The following is a 22,719-nucleotide window of genomic DNA, read 5'->3' on the forward strand; positions in this document are numbered from 1 at the left end:
ATTGCAATCTTGTCTTGGTTTATGAATTACTTTAGATGTTATTTTCTGCTATTTTGCATATTGCCAAAACAAAGATGTTACATCTGTTTCATTTAAAATTACTAGTTCAGGCTTACAGCCAAGCATCAAACCAGCTTCGAGGAGTGAGCAAAATTAAGCAGTGACTTATTTCTTTGCATTTCAAAAATGCCATTAATTTTATTACTTTTGCTAATGTAAGCACTAAATAAGTTTTAGGATGGCCATTCTGAAAAATTGCCTCTCAGAACACTATTTTCCTAAGTTATGCAGTCTGTGATAAATTATTTTAAACAGTTTTGAGCAGAGTCTGAGGCCACAATAAAAAATGTCTTTATCTTTGCACAGTAATTACTTTAACAACTGTGACACCATTGTTGTCCACATTACTTCACACTACAGAGAAGTTATAATTCAGTTTTAATAGTTTAAAACAATGCTTTGTTATATCAATGACATTGTTGTTTGTTTTCATTTAGTATGTTATATATTGGAATGCACAAATAATTTATTTAAATAAAGGTGTATACAAATATGATGAAGGAGAGAAACTCTACAGAATTTGGTACAATGGCTGCATGCACTGGGGATGATGCAGTGATTTGCTTCAAAGGTGTGGTGAACTGAAAACTAGGAAAAGTTTTGAAGGTGTGCTGAAAATCCCATCACCACATCGAAGGGTCTTCAAACCTGCAACACATTATGAATAAAAAAAACCCACATTAAACACATATTAAAACCCCCTCTGAAAAAAATCAATATTAAAACTGCCTAAAATGTTCATTAATAGCAGCAATAAAAAAATATATATGCATATTTGCAGTTGAAGACTATATATGTAACTCCAACAAAAAGAGATGCTTTATGAATTTGGTACCAAAAGTCTGTACTTTGCTATCAGAACTTGTCTGTGCATCTTGCCACCCTGGTGCCACATTTTACATGGTTGAGACTAGCTACAAAGCTGCCTTATATAATTAAGTACACTTAGTGTAATTAAGCTAGAACACTGGGATATGTTGAAACACAAATTTCTTGAAGATATATTTTTCACTCTAACTCAGCAGTAAACAACCTCCAAAGAGAACTCACTGAGCCAAACATCACAAAATCACACCATGCTGTAAGCACCTTTAAACAACACCCAAGCTCAAAGCCACCATCCTAAAATATCATTGTGGCAATCCATTGCTCAATATTAAGTGTCTGAAATGTATTGAAAGGGGTGCTGAAGGCAGGATTGTATCCAGAGATCCTCTCCTTGCAAACAGATGTTTTGTCTACACAGGAGGAAGGGTAACAAGTAGGAGAACATGGGAAAAGACCAGGAGAAATGCATTTGTCACAATTTTTCCCATCTAAAAGCAGCACATCAAGTCTTGATTAAATATCTAATCTGTCTCCACAGACTTGGACACCTTAGAGAGCAACTGAGACCCTGCCCATTTTAGGAAGGAAAGCCCATCCTGGAGTTACCCATCCCTCTGACTGACTGCAGGATCAACTAGACATGTACTTCATACTAGGTATTTAACTTTAAAGAGGTAGCATCAGGAGATATTAGGAGATATACATCCTATTACTAAGTTTTAAACATTTTATCATCACTCCACAAGACTGACAAAATCAGAAACAAGCCATATCACACATTTCTGTCAGAAGAACTTACTTGTACTCAAGGCACCTCTCTCTTTTTTTTTTTTTAATCCTTAACTTCCTATTTTATAATTAAGTTTCTAAAAGAATATCTCTATTTTCTTCATATGGTCAGACATACACCCAGACTACAACATCCTTTGGGGTGTATTTTAGTCAGCAAAAGTGAAATGTCAAACCAGGCCTGCCAAGGTGAATACAATTATGTTATTTATCATTATCTCAGTGTTTAGTTACAAAGTTCAGCTCCTGAGAACTCATGAGCCATCTCTCTCTGTCACTGATTCACCGAGTGCAAATTACATCTGCTCCTAACTCGCTTTTTGTGTAACTGTTTCTAAAGCATATTTTAAAGGTCAGAATAAAAGCAGCCAGCCTCTCATTCATTCATTCATTCAGCCTGGCCTCCTCCAGGAGGAAGGCTGAGGCAGCCGTGCTGTGTGTCCAGCTGTCCAACCCTGTGTGCCTCTGCTCATTTCTCCTCTGAGCTTTCACACCCTTTGGACAAGTCCAACCAAGTCAGGGAGAGGCACACGGATTTTAGAGATATTTAGCACCTGATGTGTCATAAAGCACAGGACTGGAAAGAGAAAATTTAATTGTGTCCTCATACAGAAGAAAAAGTTGCAGTGGGCTTCAGAATCCATACAGAGTTTTATCCTAGAAAACATATCCATAGGAAACTAGGCATCATTGCTCCCAATACTCCCATAACTGTCAGCAATGAGTGAAAAATACCATACTCAGTTTAAAGTGCTGTTACAGGGGGTATGAAATAAAAATCTGCTTCTCATCAATTCTTGATCTTAACTGCAGACTAGTTGGTTATTTTGCTCATGAATTTTTGCTCCCTGGTGTGTTATAAATAGCATTATTGAAACAATAATAATAATCATAAAGTTGTGTGATGAAGGGGTGAAAATTGCAAAGAGTATTAGACTGTTAGGGAGATGTATTAGAGAGTATGAGTACTAACTACCCTGTGTGCTACCTCAAATTCAAGACAGTGGAAATTTCTCATTATGTGAGGGCTCTCCCTTGTCATTATCAAACACAAAATAGTCTAATACATTTCACTGCACTCCATGCAGTTTTTCAGCTAAGCATCTGCAGAGAAAATTGCATCCCCACAGCTGTGGTTAGTCATCAAACCACCAATGCTTTCCCCACACCAGAACTGCAGGTCTCATGGGCAACCTCTCTGGATGGCAGTAGGAATTTTGGGCCACCTTTCAGTGTCATGATCATACCCTAAATTCAATGCCACAGGCTATTATATTTAAGTATTCAACTAGTCTAGCTGAGCCTTTGCAGGGCACTTGCTTGTAGACTCCTGAGAAGACAACTGCATGAAACATTTACTTCTGCAGTACAAGTATTGTCAGCAAACTTCAGACAATCAGTAAAAGCTTCAACTGAGCTCATTCTTGCTGGATTGTGAGGAAAACCAGTATTTTCCTTCATGAGCCAAAACTCCCCCTGCATCTTACCTTTTCAACATACTCAATTTTCAGCTGTGTAAATTGCAATCACTACTACAGTATCTTATATTATAGCTACAGTGTCATTACCTAACTAGATAAATACATCATGTACATTTGAAACCCCAGAGTTGTTTGAAACACCACTGCTACTTTAGCCAAGTGCAAATGGAAATATAAAGGCCTTTTTTCCCCCCTCTGTAAAATAATAGATACAAAAACAGTGTGAAATACTGTATTTTAAAGACAAGCAACCACTGTGCATTTCTACATGAGTTAATGTAGGTGCATATTTACCACTTCTACATCTTTAGAGGAAAGATTTAAACCTGTGTGAGCAGCAAATGAGTAGCAATATGCCATCTTTAGAGCTCTAATATGTGAGGAATCATCATCAGACATCAGTAAAAATGCCCAGAATGGGGCAAGTGTCCTCAGAGTGCTTTCCCTCCTCTGAATACAACTGGTAAATACAATACCAATGGTATGGCCTGCTCCCAAAATCAGGAAATGAAGAGTTTGGACTATATCATACCTGGTAAAGATTTTTTTATTTTTTGTTTTAAGAACATGATTAACCAGCTGCTGGTGGCATGTTTTCTCCCTGTGAAACACATTTATTGATAACAAATGAGAAGTTAAATTTAAATGAGCTCTTCATACATACCTGGATCTAGGAATGTTTTCTGTGCTTTCCCTCAACAAGAGGTCTGAGATCAGTGTATCTGGGCTTGATCTCTTTCCATATCTGAGGAAAAATTTGTAAAAGTTATATTTTTGTATATGTCACTTTTTACAAATGAAGACTAAGCACAGAACTATTGGTGATTTTTTTTTTCAGAAAAAAAAAATTGAGCAGACATAAACACACTTCCCAGCAAGAATTTTAATTTGGCTTAGCCATGTGAGCAAATGTTAATTTTTATTTCCATATTTTTCTATATTTTCTCCATAATTATTTTACATTAGAATATTGAGAAACTCTGAATATTTCTCAATTTGATGGCTGCTCCTGGTTATTCTAGGACCTTGCACCTTATTGATGAGAGCATGGAGGAAGAGGGAAGAAGCTGTGCAATGATGTGACTTCCAAGCTTGTTGTTCTTGCCTGCAAATCCAGTTCCATCATCCCATGAACCTTCTCATTGTTTTAGATGATACTTACCCTTCATCAGAAATGCTGCAAGACTTTTAAAATAGGCAGTACATTTGGAGCTGCCCAACACATAGCACATTAGTTTGCAAACACTGAGCTATCCCCAGGTAATAATCTTTAATTATTAAAGAATGAAAACTTGCTCTTTCAGAGTTCTTCTTCAACTGGACAGGATGTCAGGGGCTACCTTTATCCTATATTTATGCAGCAGCTGGCTTTCTACTTGCTTTTTTTTTTTTTTTTATCCTGAATACTGTACATCATCCAACAGCTAAAAGTACTGCAATTTCCATTACTTGGGAAGGAATTTGATTCTTTTCCTGGGAAAACAGAAGCAGCAATGAGAAGCCTGCTTAACAAGCATTTTATCACTATAAGGATTCATTAGCCTAAGAGTGATAACTATGAGCAAACACTCCCTTGGCTGGAAAGAATTAAGATCATGGTTTAACTTGTGTATTTGCAATTACATTCTGAATCACAAAGTACATCAGCAGCTTTCGTGAATGCTGCTTGAGTGAAATTCTGATTTCAGAAAAATCAAACATGTAGTTAAGGACTTACATTTTATCCATTACTATCATGATGTTTCTCCAGTGACCCCAGTGGTTTAGATTAGCAAAAAAAAAAAAACAAAAAAACCCAAAAAAACAACAATCCCAAACCTTCCCAAATAACCTTTAAAAACTAACAGTTCTAACTGTTGATTAAAAGGAAGTTTTCATTCTTCAACCCTTTTCTTCAATACAAACTTCTTGTATTTTTACATTGCTTTAATCATTTTAGTGCATCACCTGTGCTCCAGAAAGACAAAGCATCAGTTTCAGAAAGTTAAATTTCTTAATCTGAGCTGACTGAAAGCAGGTATTTGAGAAGAACCAGCCAAACACAGCAAAATGTTATTACAATAGTGCAATCAGGCGTGATGCTGAATCAAACACCTTGCACTCCATCACCACAAAGGGATTTCTTTCTTTCTAGTTCCCTGCTCTGATTAATATGGATATGACCTGGACTTCAATTGAGGAGAAAGCTAATTTTCTGCTATGTTAAAGAAACTGATTTAACTAATCAAAACTTCTTCTAGCACCTCACACTTGGACAAAACTCCCACTAATCTCTCAGGAAGTTTTGCCCGAATAAGAAATAGTTAGCAACTGTCCAGAGTGCAGAGATTCACTCAAATAATGAGGATCACTAGGCTGGGAAGATATATTAAATATTAATTCCTTCAGCATCTTGGCTACTCCATGCCACTGCTGGTGCTGGATGGACCCATCACGTCCTCACACAGCAAATCTGCACACAAGGTGTTTGCTGACTGCAACTGGGCTGCCCAAAGAACATCCATTCTTCCTTTGCCAGTCTCCTGTCTACCCTGTCATTTTAGCCCTGGGAAACACCCATGCTACTGTAAATAGGGGTCACAGACAGAGTCAATTTCTTTTTCCTGATGCAAATGCCTTGAGATGTCTTTCTTTGCTCCAGCTGATTTGTGCCTTGCACTTTGCTGTGAGAAACATGCTTATCAAAAATCATGGCTGTTTAAAAAGATTTAGAAATATCATGATTCCAAGCCAGGTGAAAACAACTGGTCAGTTTTTATATTCCATTTGAGACATCAAGGACTACTTTTGGCCATGCTGATAAGCCACAGCTCCAGCTGAAGTCAAAGAGATTTAAGAAGTAAACATTCTGAATAAAGACCCAACATGTCAGGCTCAGCAAAATCTCAAAGCTTCCTACGGAAACTTGGGTGTCAGGACTCAAATCCCACCAATGCCCAAAGCTGGCAACACCTACTGAGTCATCTCAAAAACATCTGTGGGTCAGATTCAGAAAATTGTCAAGAAACCAAAGCAAAGGGAGATGTGCTCTCTTGCCATTAAAGGGTGTTGACATGAATCAGGAGCAGCAGCATTACCCAAGTCACACACTTTATTGTACTCTCTTCAACTATGGTTCAAGCCATTTCCAGCAGGAATGCCCTCCCTGCTTTGCTGCAGCACAGAACAGCCACAGATTCACAGAGAAGCTGCAAGTGACAAGGAAAGAAGGGGTTGTTAGCAAGAGGGAGCACAGGTAGTAGCAAGTAGCAGAAGGGGGAGTGATTCAAGTAAGAATGGACTTTGAAAAAAGCCTCCTGAACAGAGTGGTAGAGAGGTATGAGGCAAGGACCACAGGACAGCTCAGGAATTGAAAGTGGAACTAATCCAAAGACACAGAGATACCTGCAGAGCAGGAATTGGCATCTGTGCTGGGCTCTCTTTTAGTTTATAAAGACCTGGCCCCTAAGGAACAAGGGATGTCATCAGAAACAAGGAGCCTGAAACAGGTCTCGTGACCTACACCATACAAGCATCCATGTACCTCAGGTAACCTCAAAGGGTACTAAAGCTGACAGGCACTGGTGTCTACAGCTGAGATGGATCTGAAGAACAATTTCAAAGGAGAGAGGGAGAAAACAGCCAGATGAACAAGATCTAAACACAAGAAGAGAAGGATGGTCTGGAAGCAAGAAGCTCATTGAGCTCAGGTGAAGACCCTGAGGGTCACAGTACCACAGAGGGGAATGGCACTCAAATGGCTGAGTCAGGCCAGAAGCAGAAGGCAGAAAGATGAACCAGGAGGAGGGGGTGGTATTCATAACCACAAAAACATCAAACAAGGCAGGGCAGATAAACCTGAGGGGAAAAAAAAATCATCAATCTCCTCATCTCCTCCTTTGCCAACATGTTCTTACTGCTTCACCTCACCAGCTACAGGCACCAGGTCGGGTGAGATGCTGAGCACAGCTTGCTCACCCCCCCGTAGGAGCAGGTTGAGCCCCTGGATCTCATCTTCCCCCTGTCACAGAGCTCCCAGGCAGTATCATGCACAAAAAGCAGAAATAAGAATCAGTAAGAAGAGAGAAAACTTTGAGCACATCTGCTAAAACAGACCAATCATCCTTAGGCCGGTCCAAAATGCTTCAAAAGTTATTGATTCATTCTGCAAGTGACAGTGTCACTGCCAAAACAGGAGCTCAGTTAAGCTTTCCAAATGGATGGAAGTGGCAATTGCTTTTTTCTGGGCTGTTAATTCACCACAGTGGAAAAACAGTTCATCTTTTTGGTTTTTTAGTTTGTTAGTTAATAGCAGTCAGCTATTAAATGTGTATCGCAAAGTTGTCACTGTAGTGCTTTTTTCTGCCAAATTTCTTGTACTTCCAGGTCAACTCTGTTCCTTGAAATACAAGGGTAGGTGGAAAATGGGTATGAGGAAAATCTAAAGAAAAAAATTTAAATTTTATCCATCAGAAATAATAATTCAGTTCATTTCAGACCCCAAACCCACACAAAAGAATGAAATTGGTTTCCATCTCTGAGTTGTGTACTTACAACTCATAAAATCAGGATAAAAGCTACACAGTCAATATTAAAGCAAGTACACCAGCACACACCAGAAGTGGAGGTTGAACAGAGAAAGGGGGAATTGTTTGGGATTTTTTTTGTTTTTAAATATGACCTGGCTTTGGACAGAAGACACCTTTGAAATGGGAGATGAAGGAAAAAAAAGAATGGATGAGACACCAGCCTGGAGATCCCATTGCATGCAAGACAAAAAGGCAGCTGAGGCAGAATTTGAGGATTGGATTATTTTCGCAGTAATCTAGACAAAAGATTATTTGACTGCCACATAGAAGCATGCCTCACACATGAGCCAGTTGTGAATACTGTTTTAAAAGTTCAGAACTGAAGAACTGTATTTCTGTCAGCCCCTTCATTTGTCTGGTTCTCTTAGGGCAGTGGCAGACAATGTCACGGGCTTGCTGGGAAAGCTCTCAGTTGCATGATAGCCACTCTTCTAATTTAATTCTTCAGACTTCCAGAGGGACAAATGAAAGCCTAATTTTAGACCTCTCGTCTGGTCTTGATATTAAAGAAATAGATAAATATGTCAAAGCTCCTCTGGGTCACACAATGTTGTGCAACCTCAGGGCAAACATATCAATCACACAGCCTAACTGGACAGATGATTTTTTATCAAAGAAGATGATTCTTTATAATAATTTGCCCTTTTTCCTTTGCCTTTACCTGTACTTTAACAAGCACAGTCAACCCAGAAAACCAGTTTAGAGCCAGCTAGGCTTGGGTTCAACACTTTTCTCTTTCAGGTTGGGCTTGAGTTCTCAAACTTGAGAGAGGTTTTTGTTGGGACTAGTGGGATTTTCGGCACTCACAGGCACACGAAGTAGGCTACAAACCACAAAGCATCTGGATCATTACATCTCCACAATGGGCACTTTGTCTCACCAAAATCTTCACTGGATTCAGTGACAGCAACAGAAGCGGGAAATGCTCCTAGTGCCCTGTCTAGCTCCCTCCAGCTCCCAGGTCAGTTTTCTTTCCTTTTGGGGGCCGTCCCTGCACTGTCCTGCTCCTGCCTGTGCCGGAGCTGGAAGAGGCTGAGAGAGCAGAGGCACAGTGACACCCCTGCCCCTTCTGCCAACTTGCGTGGTGCAAATTCAGCTCCGGACCCGTCGGCAACTCAGGGTTTCAGGGCACTGCTCTCTAAAAGCAATCTGCACCACGTCTTTTTCCGCATCCTTCGGGGAAAGCAACGAGTGAAGTGCGAAGGGGCATCCCACCTTCCTCCCCCGAGTCTCGCCAAGGAAAAAGGCAGCCCGGGGAGCGGGCAGGGAGATGTGTGCCGTCCCGCCCAGCCTACCTCTGCCTGGTGATGAGGTTGATGTAGTGCCTCAGCGCCGAGTAGTATCTGGCCATGTCCTCTGCGGGGGCGTCCTCGCCGGGGCTGTCCGGTTTGGAGGGGTACGCCTCTGCCAGCGTCCCCAGGCAGACCAGCAGCGACAGGGCGAAAGTCAGCACCGACACCCACAGCCTCACGGTGCCCTGCATCTGCACGGCGGGGCGGGATGGACGAGAGCAGCCGTCAGCGCTTACCTGCCCCGACGGCGGCAGCAGCGCGGCCCCGACCGGCCCGACAGCCCCGCGTCCCCGTCCCCGTCCCCGTCCCTATCCCTGTCCCCATCCCCGTCCCCATCCCACCCGCTCCCGGCCCCCCCCCGTCGGGCACTCACGGCGGCGGCAGCGGAGCGGCTCTGGGCTGGGCGAGGTGCGTCTGCCCGAGCGTCGGGGCTGCGAGTGCGGGGCTCCGCGCTCGCCGGGCTGCTTTAAGGCTTCCCCGGCAGGCAGGAGGGGCCTCGGGCGAGCACGCCTCGCCGGCTCCGGTCCCCCCCGCCCCGCTCCGCCTGCCCCTGCCCCGGGAGGGGCACGGCGGCCGCGGCCGGGCGGGGCCGGGCGGCACCGAGGGGGCGGGCGCTGCCGAGCCCCGCCGCAGCCCCGCACGGCCCCCGCCGCCCCGGGAACCACCCGCGGGATGTGCCCCAGGGATGTGACACCGGGATGTGCCCCTGGGATGTGCCCCGGGAACCACCCGCAGGATGTGCCCCAGGGATGTGCCACCGGGATGTGCCCCAGGGATGTGACACCGGGACGTGCCCCTGGGATGTGCCCCTGGGATGTGCCCCTGGGATGTGCCCCAGGAACCACCCGCAGGATGTGCCCCAGGGATGTGCCCCAGGGATGTGACACCGGGACGTGCCCCTGGCATGTGCCCCGGGATGTGTCCCCGGGATGTGCTCCGGGATGTGCTCCCGGGATGTGCTCCCGGGATATGACACCGGGATGTGCCCCCGGGATGTGCGTCCCTCCCCGGGTGTCCCGGACCGGCCGTGGTAGCGGGATGTCCGTACCCGCGGAGCCCCCGCGCTGCGCAGTGCCCGGTTCCCGGTGGAAGGGAGCTCTGGGGAGCGGCTTGGCCCCGCACCTATGGCGCTGGAGGGGCCCAGAGCTTGGCCTTTGGAGCAGTGGTGCTGCCAGACATGAAGCCAAGAAAGCAGGATGGGGACAACAAAAAGTACCAAATCAGTGCCACTTCATAACCAGTAAACGGGTAAATTAGGGACTCACACAATGATTTGTGTTGGAAGAGACCTTAAAGACCAGATAGCTCCAAATCCTTGGGCTATGGACAGCGACACCTTCCACTAAATCAAATTGCTCAGAGACCAGTCCAACGTGGTTTTGAGCACTTCCAAGGCATCTCAACAAATCCTGAGGCTTAACTTCCTAGGGACTCGCAGCAGAGCTGCAAATCTACCTCCCTCCACGCCTGCCCCCCTGTCCTGGGCTACCTTCTACTCTTCTAAAGTGGCTTTATTCTGTTTCATTTCTGTGTCTGAGCCACGTGGCACAGAAAACAAATCACCAATGTCATGGGATCACAACAGCCTTTCCAGAAGCTGACCTGACCCAGGCGAGCCTCTGCTGAATCTGGGACATGGAACTGGTCCCAGCAACACGAGACTGCTGATTCTGCTAAAGTGCCATCCTTACATGTCTCCTGAAACTTGTCCAGATCTGAGTCGGTGGGGAGAGATGGGTACCCTGGCAGTGATCTGAGCCCTCATAGAAAAGAGGTCTGAGATTAGCAGAGAGGGGATCTGGTAACAAACCCTTCTCCACTGCTGACAGAATCAGCCTGGGTGACTGGGCTAGGCTAGGCACTTGACTGCCAGAGTGCCTGAAGCCAGGTAAGATGAATCCACTTCAAACAAAGCTTCAGAATTTGTCAAAGAACTTTGTAGACTTGGAAAATATCCTTGCATATTAGTAAAATAAGGTAAATTCTTTAGAAACTGATAATTTGATGAGTATCTTGATGACCAATGACTAATTCCCATTGGAATGACAAATCATAACTCTCATCATATCTTACTTTTACTTTAATTTGAAGGCAAAATAGCAAACACTCAAGTAAGAACATTTGATATACTGACAAAAAGCTTCAGGACATATTCTAAAACTATGTAATTTATATACTATTATTAATTTATGTAGTTATTATCATATGCAGTTACTGGTTTAATAATAATCCAGCATATTTTGAAAAAAAGATATTCAGTTTGCAAAAGCAAAGCCAGGAATTATTTTCACCACTCCAGAAACAGAATCTCAACATTATTTAAGAAAAAAAAAAACAAACTAGCAAATAAATGGCTCCATTGCTGTGCAGCTAAACTCATGAGACTATGTCCGTTTCAATCCATGAAAGCAAAGAAAATTCCAGAAAGCTTAATCTCATGAGGTATTTTGAAATCTTCTCCACAGTGCACTGGCCACAGACCTAACAGCAAGACTACAGGCTGCCTTACATCACACACTGAGTGAAGAATTTTAATGTGTGTGAATAATCTCACATGTCACAGCCAGCAGCTCTAGCTCCTAATTTCTGCAGACCTGTGCACTGGGTAACATCACATCTTACACAGTGGCCTCTCTGCATCCCCACGCTCTCTGTCCTCCCACCAGCACCCTCCTGCACATCCAGTGCTCACGTTGTCCTCACGTCAGCTCGACAGATGCAGCTGATGTGACAGCCAGATGCCTGTGATACTGCAAATGCTCTGAAGAGCAGCTGTGCTCTGGCTCCATCACTTTTCCTTAGCTATGCTGAATCCAATAAGATGCCTAAACCAAAGCTTGTATTTTATCAGCTTTTATGGGGTGTGGGGGACAAGTGGTGACAGCATTGGAGACAGAAGCATCTGGGAAGGTGTGCCACAATCACAGCTCTCACTGGCTTCTGCATGATCCTGGCACAACCATCTCCCACCACTTCACAGAACTGGAGGTGACTCACCATTAAACTCTTTTACCACTTATAACTGAGGTTGTTTCTCTCACACTAGCACCACTCTTTCCACACTATGAGTCTTCAAGGCAGCCCAAAGAGGAAAAAGCCAACAGACTAGCAGCAGAGCAAGATAAATATGAAGTCTGGCTTCTACAGACTTGCTTGGGCTGTAAGGAGGCAGCAACGTTCCCCCATCACCACATTCCTTGGTATGTGTGTCTGTATTCCCTGGGACAGCATTATGCCACACTGCCAGTCTTGGCACAGGCCAGCACCCAGGCAATTGGCTGTTGACATCTCCAGAAACTGGACAAATCCCTTCCCTTTTCCTACTGATGAGGTACAAGGAGTAACCTTCTCCCTCCCAGGAAGTTTTTAAGGAATGACACTTGCCAAGTCCTACAAAACTCTTGGTCTGGAGCAGCAGCTACCTACGAAAAGTAAGGTGCAGGCCACACTAAGAATCAGTTTGCTTCACAGTGTGAGTGAGGAAAGTTCTCTCTCTAATGCAAAAGAAGGAGTCAGGCTGCTCATGCAGGCTGCTCAGCAGGGTCTGGGGAGAAATTTTGTTCCCCTGGAACACCCCATTGACTCGTTTGTGGTGTTTTCCCTTTGGATGTAGTGGCATCTCCCAGCTTGTGCTGAATTTGGATCCTGAGAGGCCTAAAGGTTTATGAGATATCAAACTTTGCTTGTCCCACTACACCTCCAGGAGAGCACTTCTTTCCATACAGTTTCAGCATTTAATATGGGAAGTCCAAACCACTGAAGCTACAATTTTGAATACCCTGCTTCCCACAGTGCCTATTTCCATAGCAGCATTTAGGAAATATTAAAAATTTAGCATCTGCTCAGCTCCAGATATGTGCCTGTGCCCCATTTCATCATTTAGGAAAAGCACACATTAAATCTTTCTTGAATTTGAAAACTTTTAAATTTGGAGCCATCCTGCAATATCCTGCTTCAAAAAATTCTTCTCTTGTATTTTGAAATACTGCAAATACATATGAGGTCATCCAGTTTCTACCCTAATACACATATTAACCTTAAATAATTGATAAAACATATTTAACATAACATAATCATCAGTATAATCTCAATGCAGGAAACATTGGCATTTTTGTATTAATGAAATAAGACCTAAACCTAAAGTTACAGATATATATGTAGGCTCTGGTGTACCAGGAGGAGAAAGTGTCTGGTTCTCAGTGATCTTAGTGGGTGTTTTACAGCTGGTTTCCCAGTTCAAGGTCTCCTGCACCTTTGATTTGCCTGGTGATGACTCCTCTGCTTGGATGCTTGCCCAGTGTTGTTGTCCTTGCACGAAGCAGGCAGGCATTTGTGTTCTGGCCAGTGGCAGAGCTGCACTTTCCACAGGCAGATTTTAGATGGGCCATAAAAGTGAGCAAGAAAGTGGCAAGGCTATTTGGAGAGAAATGAGTAAGACTCAGAAAAGCTGGTGGAGGAAGATAGCAAGAAGCAAATGGAATTAAGGAATGTAGCCTGGGAGGGAGAGCAGAAAGACTCAGGCATAGCTCAGCTGTAGCAGCACTTCAATATCCACATTTCTCTTTGCCAGATATTACAGGCTTGCAGATGTGCAGCTCCTAGTTAACACCCTAGCTAATGAATCAAGAGCTATTTAACCACATACAGAGGGAAATGGGTGCTTCAAAGCTCTGAGCAGGGATCAATGCCAGGTAGAGAACTGATGGGGAAAAATTGAAAAGGAACATGACAGTTAAATTTTGCCTACATTTTAATGTCATGACACTTAAAAATTCAATAGGCAGCAATTTATTGTGCAAATTTCAGACTATACTAAGAATGGAAAGACTTCCAAGATAGCAACATATTAAAAGATAATATTGTTCTGCAAGTGGCATAAATGTGAAAGGAAATTCAGGTCATTTATTAATGGTAATATGTTAAATTGCACTAAACATGGGCATGATATTTGCCTCAATTAAAACAAAATTTAGTATTCTTAACTTTGGACAGAGCATTATTTATCACATGCATTCTGTAGAAGACATGGAACTAAAGCTGTTCTTCATTATTACAAATATGCACAATGTCATTTTCTCACTGTAATGAAGTAAAGATGTCTGATCCTAAAAAAAACATTCCATAATATCTTATTAATAGTCCCTGTTTCATATGTGGGAACAAGATCAATCTCCTAGTAGGGAGAAAGTGTTAAAAACTGGAGCACCAGGAGGAAAATATTTATGTGGTACTAGAGACATGGCAATGTCAGATTTTATCAGCTGATGTTGCCTGTGCTCTTGCAGTTAAAATGTCTCTCTAAAGGTTTCCATAGCTGAGCAGACCTTCCAGAAATGCTGAATCTTTAGGACTGGAAGTTCAGTCAGATAAGCAGTGCATAATTATTCAGTAGTCACATGAATTTATCTGAACCTCTTTGGACAGGAAATGGGGCTGTTAATCTCACAAAATTAGGCTCTCACAAACCTTACAGTATTGCTGATTTCAATCTTCTTAGCAACACTTTCAAAAAAGCTTTTCATCGTGCTTTTTATACATCAGACCGGTAACCATATTTTCAAATTCTGTGGGCCCCTTCCAGGAGTTTTATTCACCTCTGCCTGTACCTACCAGTGAGAGCTGAAAAGAACACCCTCTTACACTAAAGCAAACAGCAAACCCCCTTCCTGTCTGCTCAGCAGTAGTACTTCTTTCAAGAGGCACCCTTACAAGTCCAGCAAGCATTAAGCTGGTTTGTAATACTTCACCAAAAAGTAGGGCCTGGCTAAGTAAAACAATGTGAAAATATAAGAGAAATGAAGAAGTTATTGGATCAAACCAACAGCACATCTATCCATTCCTCAATGAATTATAAAAGCTGATTTTTAGAACTATCAGAACAGGAAAAGCATTTCATGTTATTTCCCCAGTAAACTTTTCCCAACTTCTTTAAAACTGGTTTAGGAGTATCCTAACCAGCAGTTGAGGTTTTGTATCTTAGAGCAAACTATGAGGATCAGCAGTGTCCTGCAGCAGGCCCACATCAGGAGTGCTGAGGATTACAGGGCAGGAATGAAATAATCAGCTGGCACCATCTGCCACTCTGGGGTGACTACCTGTGCACCTGTGTCACCTTTCTGCAGCACCAGGAGAGCCTATCACTGATCCCAGGGAGATGGGTGGCAGGACAAGGGCTTAATGATTTTATAGTGCAAGAGGGAAGGTTTATATTAGATATTGTGAAGAAATTATTCACACTGAGGTGATGAGGCACTGGCATAGATTACCCAGAGAAGTTGCAGATCTCCCATCTCTGGAAGTGTTCAAGGCTCACTTGGATTGAGCCCTAAGTAACCTGGACTAGGGCAAGATGCCCCTGCACATGGCAGAGGGGTGAAACCAGATGATCTTTAAGGCCCCTTCCACCACAAACAACCCTGTGCCTGTGATTCACACACTGAGGCAGGGAGTGATGTGGCACCACAGGCACCAAGCTGCCACACTGACCTGTCTGCACGACACCTCCTGCCTCCAGCAGGGAAGGGAAAAGCAGCTCTAGGCTTGAACTTCTTCTGGTGATGCACAAGTGGCTCCTGTACAACTACCTGACTGTGAGCTGCAGACCCAAGACGTAAAACAAATGAATTTTTGCTATTTAAAGCAATGTTTTTCATAGATACACAGCAAAAGCCCTGCAAGCCTTTGACTCACAATCACAGCAACATATGACTGGAAATCAGAAAAATAAAGCCTGGTGGAATCTCATAATGGAAGTTGTTGTTTTTCTTTTCCAGAAAACATAGCCAAAGAGATTTATGAAATGCTGCAACAGGGTCAGAGGGGCATGAGCAGTTGTCCTGAGGACTTATGGTGCAGTGCACAGTTTTGACAGTAACACAATGATACTCAAATAAGCAACAAAACCAAACCAAACCCAATATTTGCAACTGCAATGGCATTTGTTTTCATATACCTTCTTCCCTTTTCCATTCCCTCAGGACTACAAACAAACTCTGACAGATTAGTAGGATGGAGATTTGAATGCTACCTCTGGCAATGCATCTACTGCTGAGACCAAAGTGAGCATGGAACAGCTTACAAAAAGGTAGTCATTTAAAGCAAATTAATTAAGCAGCTAAAGCGAAATAAATAAATTCTCCATGCTGAAAGAAAGTGATTTTTCATGTGCACAAGATGAGGAACTTGGCAAAGTTGTCATGACTTAAAGACAGCCAGAATTACTAGAATTAATCATTCTCTGCTTCAATATATGTCTTGACTTCAATCCTGTTAAAGATGGAAATAGGAGGAAAAGTGAGAGAAATCCAGACAGGCTGTACTGTAAGATTGTGCTGAGTGACTCTGCCTGAAACTGAGGCAACAAAGACTTGCCTGAAACATAAGAGATATCAGAGGTTGATGAGATTGTGCCAAGGACTGAAGAATCCAATCACACACACACAGAGAACTGTCACACTTCTTACCTGCAGGGAGTAAATCAGAGAGGCAGATATAAGAAAGACATCTTTCAGAAGTAAAAGCTTCTGAAAAAGCCTGCTATGTGTGTTCATTTGCAGAATATTACCACATACTGATATGTGTACAGAAGTGAATTCATCTACATCCAAGGCACTGGAGCTGAAAAACATCCATCTGCTAAAAATGTGGATATTATACTCAAAGCCCCCCATCTTCTCTCCTAGCAAATTCACAGCCCATGCACAGTCAGAATTACTTTTGCTTCCTGTCCTGCAACATTGACACAGCTCAGAGTTAACTTTCTCCTGTATGGTCTCATGATTTTGTGTGTATTGTGTGTGACTAGCTTTATTGCTTGCCATGGTGTGCAGCACAGGAAACCCTAAGTGCCAAAGTTGCAGCATTTTTTGAAAGCAGATCTAAGCCTGGAGAAGGGGTGATGGATTGTTTAATTTCAGGGTAATACAGGATGGGATTTCCCTTTGCTAGCTTTGGTTACCCAGAGGCAAAGTAAGCTCTTGGTTTAAGGACTGGTTCAGACACTCCTTACCATCAAATCAAAAAGATAGGAGGCTGCAGAGCAATTCACCCAAAATAGAGGTGTATTGTAACTGGGAATCCTACTGGAGATTCTACTCTCTATATGCCATCTTAAAATATAGAGATCATCCATGATTTTATTAAAATTAGCAGTGATATTATTTATGCAAATAGAAGACATTGAGGTGTGATATGGTGCCCTGGGCTATCTGTGGTCTCACCTGTTAACTGCTGCCTGCTGAGAGATTGTGTAAGAAAATATGGAGCTACTCACTCTGTAATCATCATGATTACATTTGAGTTTAAGATCTTGTGGAAATGTCTTTCTCTCTACATTCTCCCATGAGAGAAGGAACAGACTGAAGCACTTTTGGCTCCCTTTAAGAACTATGCTAACCTCCACCCAAAGCAGGAAAATGTGTGATAGCACTGTTGTTGTTTATACAGGTTTGATCCTTTCCTTCCCACTTGTTGCCCATGTATGTTTGAAGCAGGTGATGTGATTAAGCTGCCAGCACTCTACACAATCCTCCCAACAATTTTGTGGCCTCCTGGTGATGGAAGACTGTCACCTCAGTGCTAAAGAGTCAGCAGTCATTCACAACCAACATATTGGCACAAAATTCATCATTTGAACTCACAGATCAAAGTATCAAATAAATATAATCATAAATCATAATCACCCACAAATCTGATTTTCCTAAGGTACCAATACCCACAGTATTTTTCTGCAATATTTTAAATCAGTCGTACATCTTCTTTCTGGGTGTGTAAGAACTTACCAAACCTGTGATAATTTGCAAACTGCATTGTGTTCAAGTGGAACCAACAGAGCATTGTTCTCAAGAAACAACAAAATCTCAACTGCATAATCCAATTAATTTATTTATTTCATAGAAGACTTGATGGAGATTACAAATCAACATCTGATTCAGTCAGCTGAAATTTCCCCAGTTGTATTCGTGACACGGTCACAATTCACTGCAAAGATTTTTCTGGCATTTGCTTGGATACCTGTTCAGTATTTTCTTATGGTCTTAATTGTTCAGATAAGTTCCACATTTTTCAGAAGTTTCCAGACAATTATGTTCCTAATTGAGCAGAAGAAAAATCACATTTAAAAATGATCCAATTTTAAAGGTCAAACCAATGATCAAACCAGTCCCTATTGTAGCTTTTTACACTCAGCAATGCTGTTCAGCTGTGGTAGCTTCACCATTGTAATGAAATGATGCATTTGTTTTTGATGTAATGACCTGGCAGTGCAAAATTAATAAGATATTTGCATTGCCATGATGATATTATCATTGAGTTCATATTCCCAGGTTTTAGGTTTGGGTTTGTTTGGTTTTTAGGGGTTTTTTTTGCTTTTTTTAAGCAGCAATATGTGGATGAAAGTTAAACAAAGTCTCCCTAAACACAACAAGATAGTTGGTAGCACACAGGAAATTGCATTTGCAACTACAATGATCCAGGGCAGTTCTCTGGCCATGAAAGCAAGGTACCAGCACAGCTTTTGTCAACACAGCTAAACTGCTTTCTCATCCCTAAGGCAGGGTACTCTTGTCTGAACAGGCATTGATGAACAGCCTCTCACAGGTGGCACCTCTTGGAAGCTTATACTCTTTACAGAACTCTTGCTCTTATTTCACTTTCTTCACTTTTATTTCTTTATTTCATTTCTTCATTGGATTACTTTTAATGGAAGTTGCCAGCCCTCACAAGCCCAAATGACTGGGATAAAAGTGTGAATGGTGACTGACCACTTATGTTCAAGATCACACCAGCTACAAAACAATCCTTACTTGTTATAAATGTGCAGATCACAACTGGGGAAAAAAATCCAAAAGAAAAGAAAAGTTCCTGATTTGTAGACTTGAATAGAGGTTACAAGCTAGGACTTTTACAAGAAAGCTAGTAAGTGAAGTAAAAAATGCAAATCTGTGGTAAATAGGGTTAACAGCAGACAGAAAGACATTTTGAACCTAAAGGGAGCAAAAGGAATACTAACAGTGGGACCGGAAATTATAAAATTGCCTAGAGTAATCCAGAAAAGGCAGAAGCATTCAATAAATGACTGGGGTATCTTTGGCCAGGGATGAGATGATGTGATCATTTCATAAGAAAATCATGAAGCAATTTGCACTCCAACAGTGCATCACAAGACGTCAAATAAGAGCTACTGATTTCAGACATATTTATAGCACTAAGTCTCAAAATGAATATATAAGAGTCTTAAAGGACTGTGTAAACCCCTCCAGGTTGATCTTTTCTATAAATCTTGCAATACCAGGCAAGTTCAAGAAGATGAGAAAAAGTGAGGTAACTGCAGGATTAAAAAGAAAAATTGAGAGAGAATAAATGATACAACTCAGGTAATTCCAGATTTTCAGACTGACTGCCATCAATCCCAGGAAAAATGAAGGAATGGCTGATGCAGGAACCAATTAGTAAAGCATAATAGGGAGGCAGTATAATTACCACCACTCAGTGGAGTTTTTTGGCAAATAGATCCATCAAACTAACCTGATATCTTTCTCTGATGAGATTACAAATTACCTGATAGAGCTAATGGTGTCACTATATTTGGGTTTCTACAAGACATCTTACACAGTCAGTGCCATATATTGCAGAAAACGTTGATTAAAGATGCCCTAAATCAACAGCACACATTAAAGGGATTAAAGCTGGCAAGTGCTCACATTCCAGAATGTCACTGCAGGGATGTGTGCTTCCAGTAAAGTTCAGTGGGAATCCAGTCCTACACCAGTTAAATTTTTTGCATGGGACATGGAAGGAAGCATAAAGCTGTCGTTGATGAGAACTGTAGATAACACAAAGGCTGGGTGAGGAATACATAATTAAGATGATGGATGATTGGTGCACAGGGATTTAGAGCACTTTATGGTGCATCAGAAGTGATGTATGATATTACTGAACATCAAAAATTGCCCACCTTCTCCCACATACACATAGGCCAACAGAAAGATATATAAAAAGGGAAATATAAAAGCAAACATCCAATGCTTAGCCAAATTTTACCACCTGGCAAGGTAGACATAAATAAAAACCACTTTAATCAGACCAGCTGGTGGTCATATGTCTTTGAAACAAAGGAAGTAAGGCATCTCTAGGGATTCAATTTGGAGAAACAATGTTCCTTATGAATATGAGATCTCATCTAAACAGGGACATAACTCCTAGGAAAGAACATGTGTTCTCAGTTCAGTTCTGTGGCCAAAAAAGGAGCCCCAGATCTCTTAAAAAGATGTGGAGCTGGTCCTGGTTTTGCACTGAACATTGATGTAATCACAACTGGAATATTGTGTTCTGGAAAGGACATTGGTAAATGAGAGTGAGCAAGGCAGCACAGAGAAAGATTAAAGAACAGGAGAAATCAACTGTTAATAACACTGCAGGAACTTAATCTATTTAGTTAATGAAGGAAAAGGTTAAAAAGAAATTTGAAGAGTTTGTAAGTACTTACAAGGGAATACAACTTTGTTAATGGGTTATTCAATTCAGCAGACGAAGTAAAGCAAGTAAATGAAAGTTAAGGCTGGAGTAACAGTGGAAATGAAATGCAAAAACTGGTTGTGCTGAAAACACATCTTATGATGTGTTTTTGAATAAAGACTGACTATAATTCACAAGCCAGTACTCTACACTAAACACAAATCAGCTCAGGAGAGTCCTACATCCTGCAATATACAGCAGGTCAGATTGTAGGAACTATTGGCCTTACTACATATTCATGGGGCAAAACTGAATATAACTGGAAGGGTAAATACTACTGAGTTTGTAACAATAACATGCAGCAAATAAACAAAGAAAAAAAAACTTCACTGAAAAGTATAGAATGATGTTTGTAAAAAGGGTGTGTGCACAGAAATCATGTGAAGATATTGAAAAAAGAGCAGTAAGAGGAATAATTCCTCATAGAAGTAGTTTGTAATGATAATGAAGCTGTATCTAAGACAGTGTTGCATGGTATATAATTCAAGATTTAATCTAAATGTACCAATTTCCTTCACAAAACAATAGGTGGTATTCTAAACTGTCAAATTAAACGGAGGGAAAATACTATCTGCCACCCACTGCTTCCTGCATTTTGATAGTTAAAAACCTCCACTTTACTTGCAGAGTGCTTTAATTTGAGCCTTATGTTTTCAATTTCTCTCAGATCAAGCTCCTCATCTCCCCAAATTCTCCATAGATTTGAGACTGGCGTGTGAATAACAGAGGCACTCACTCCCTGTTAACAATGGCAAATACAGAAAAAGCAGGAAAGAGATATGTGCCTTGCCAGGCCTTGTAATTACAAATTTGGCTTGGTTCATGCAAGTTCAACTCAATCCAGATTCTTCTGTAAATGTTGAGCATTCAAATCCAACAGAGAAATGTTGCTGGAATTGCACAAAGGATGAATTTAACTCAGACAGCTTAATGCCTGTGTGTTTCTCATGTGCATGTCTCTGTTTGGTTTCATCATGCAGGAAGCAAATGCACAGATTGTAAACCACTGACAAAAGCATTTTATGAGGAGCAGCTGAAATGTTTGCCAGTCCCAAATACATTGGAGGCATGGGTCTTTTCAGTCAACTCACAGATCTTTTTTTTTTATTTCATTTTTCGTGCTAAATGATTCATTGCCTGGGCATAATCCAATTATATATCCAGATTTTACTTCTTTGCCTTGGTTGTCCTTGGTGGGTTCTTTTTTTGCAGCCCCACCAGAGTGAAAGGCTCCCTTACCCTGTCCCCAGCAATCCTCAGTGGAGCAGCTGATACAAGAAAATAGATCCCTGAACGGGTGTTCAGTGGGGAGAATTTGATTCAAAAGCAGATACCCCCAAAAAAGGACATTTGCAGAGCAGCACCAGACTCCAAAAACATACAAGGGATGAGGTGAGCCAGAGGTGTCCTCCACCCCAGAAGTGTATGGCACCCAGGCACATGAGATTTTTCAGCTGCAATCCAGGATGTTTGGTGCTGCAAATGAAGGGTGCAAGCAGCAGCACAGCCAAGATACAAATAGACATAGTGCATAAGGGTAAAATCAAAAATCTTTATCCATCATGAAAAGGCAAAGCCTGCTTCTGTCACATTATATGGGCCTGCATCTTTCCTAGAGCTGCACATTGCACAAGTGTGGGCTTATGCATGCACTTTTTAACATTGTAAAATTTCTGCTGGATGCTTTAAAATACTGTGATTTCTTCCTGTGCATAAGCAATTTCTTTTAAAATTTTCAGCTCTTTTTTGACATCTGCACTCTTCCTTTTTTTGACCAAGAAAAAACAACTTTCCTCCTTTTCTTTGAAGCACTAATGCATTTGTTAGAAAGGAACTACTTTTTTTTTTTCCCCTAGCCCAATCCAGCATATATATTACCTACTGGATGAGCATTTTACAGAATCAATTAACAAATAATTATTTTTTTACAAACAGTACTGTGTTTTAAGTGCTTAAGGCAGGACTTCAAAGGCTATGATATTTAAGGAAGTAACCAATTTCCACAGTATTAACTGGTGTGGTTAAAGGTGTGGTTCAGCTTCTTTATATTCTGGAGAGGTTAATTGATGCTCTGAGAGTCTTCAGCTCTCCATACTAGAGACTTTTCTTAGAACCTAAGAGGTCTTCCATCACAATACTATTACATTTAAACTTTGGAGAACTTATCAGCTCATTTTTATGCTAAAT

At 41.7% G+C, this 22,719-nt stretch overlaps 1 protein-coding gene across 1 annotated transcript; it reads right to left on the reverse strand.

The window, feature by feature from the left end:
* Positions 1-422: 422 nt before the first annotated feature.
* Positions 423-9,563, reverse strand: NPY (neuropeptide Y). The gene is made up of 4 exons (XM_079302368.1): positions 9,392-9,563; positions 9,022-9,209; positions 3,823-3,903; positions 423-708 (listed from the first exon to the last, which is right to left on the reverse strand). The coding sequence occupies exons 2-4, from the start codon at positions 9,207-9,209 to the stop codon at positions 684-686; spliced, it is 294 nt and encodes a 97-aa protein (XP_079158494.1). The 5' UTR covers positions 9,392-9,563; the 3' UTR covers positions 423-683.
* Between the last annotated feature and the right edge of the window lie 13,156 nt (positions 9,564-22,719).

This window comes from Erithacus rubecula, assembly GCF_903797595.1.
Source record: "Erithacus rubecula genome assembly, chromosome: 3".
In the NCBI taxonomy this organism is placed as follows: domain Eukaryota; kingdom Metazoa; phylum Chordata; class Aves; order Passeriformes; family Muscicapidae; genus Erithacus; species Erithacus rubecula.

Bases quoted from the DNA above. Each gene is read 5' to 3' on its own strand.
- NPY (XM_079302368.1), bottom strand. From the start codon at position 9,209: ATGCAGGGCACCGTGAGGCTGTGGGTGTCGGTGCTGACTTTCGCCCTG. The intron at 3,904-9,021 runs GTAGGCTGGGCG...ATTTTTCCTCAG, and splicing joins AACCTCATCACCAGGCAGAG to ATATGGAAAGAGATCAAGCC. The intron at 709-3,822 runs GTATGTATGAAG...AATGTGTTGCAG, and splicing joins GAAAACATTCCTAGATCCAG to GTTTGAAGACCCTTCGATGT.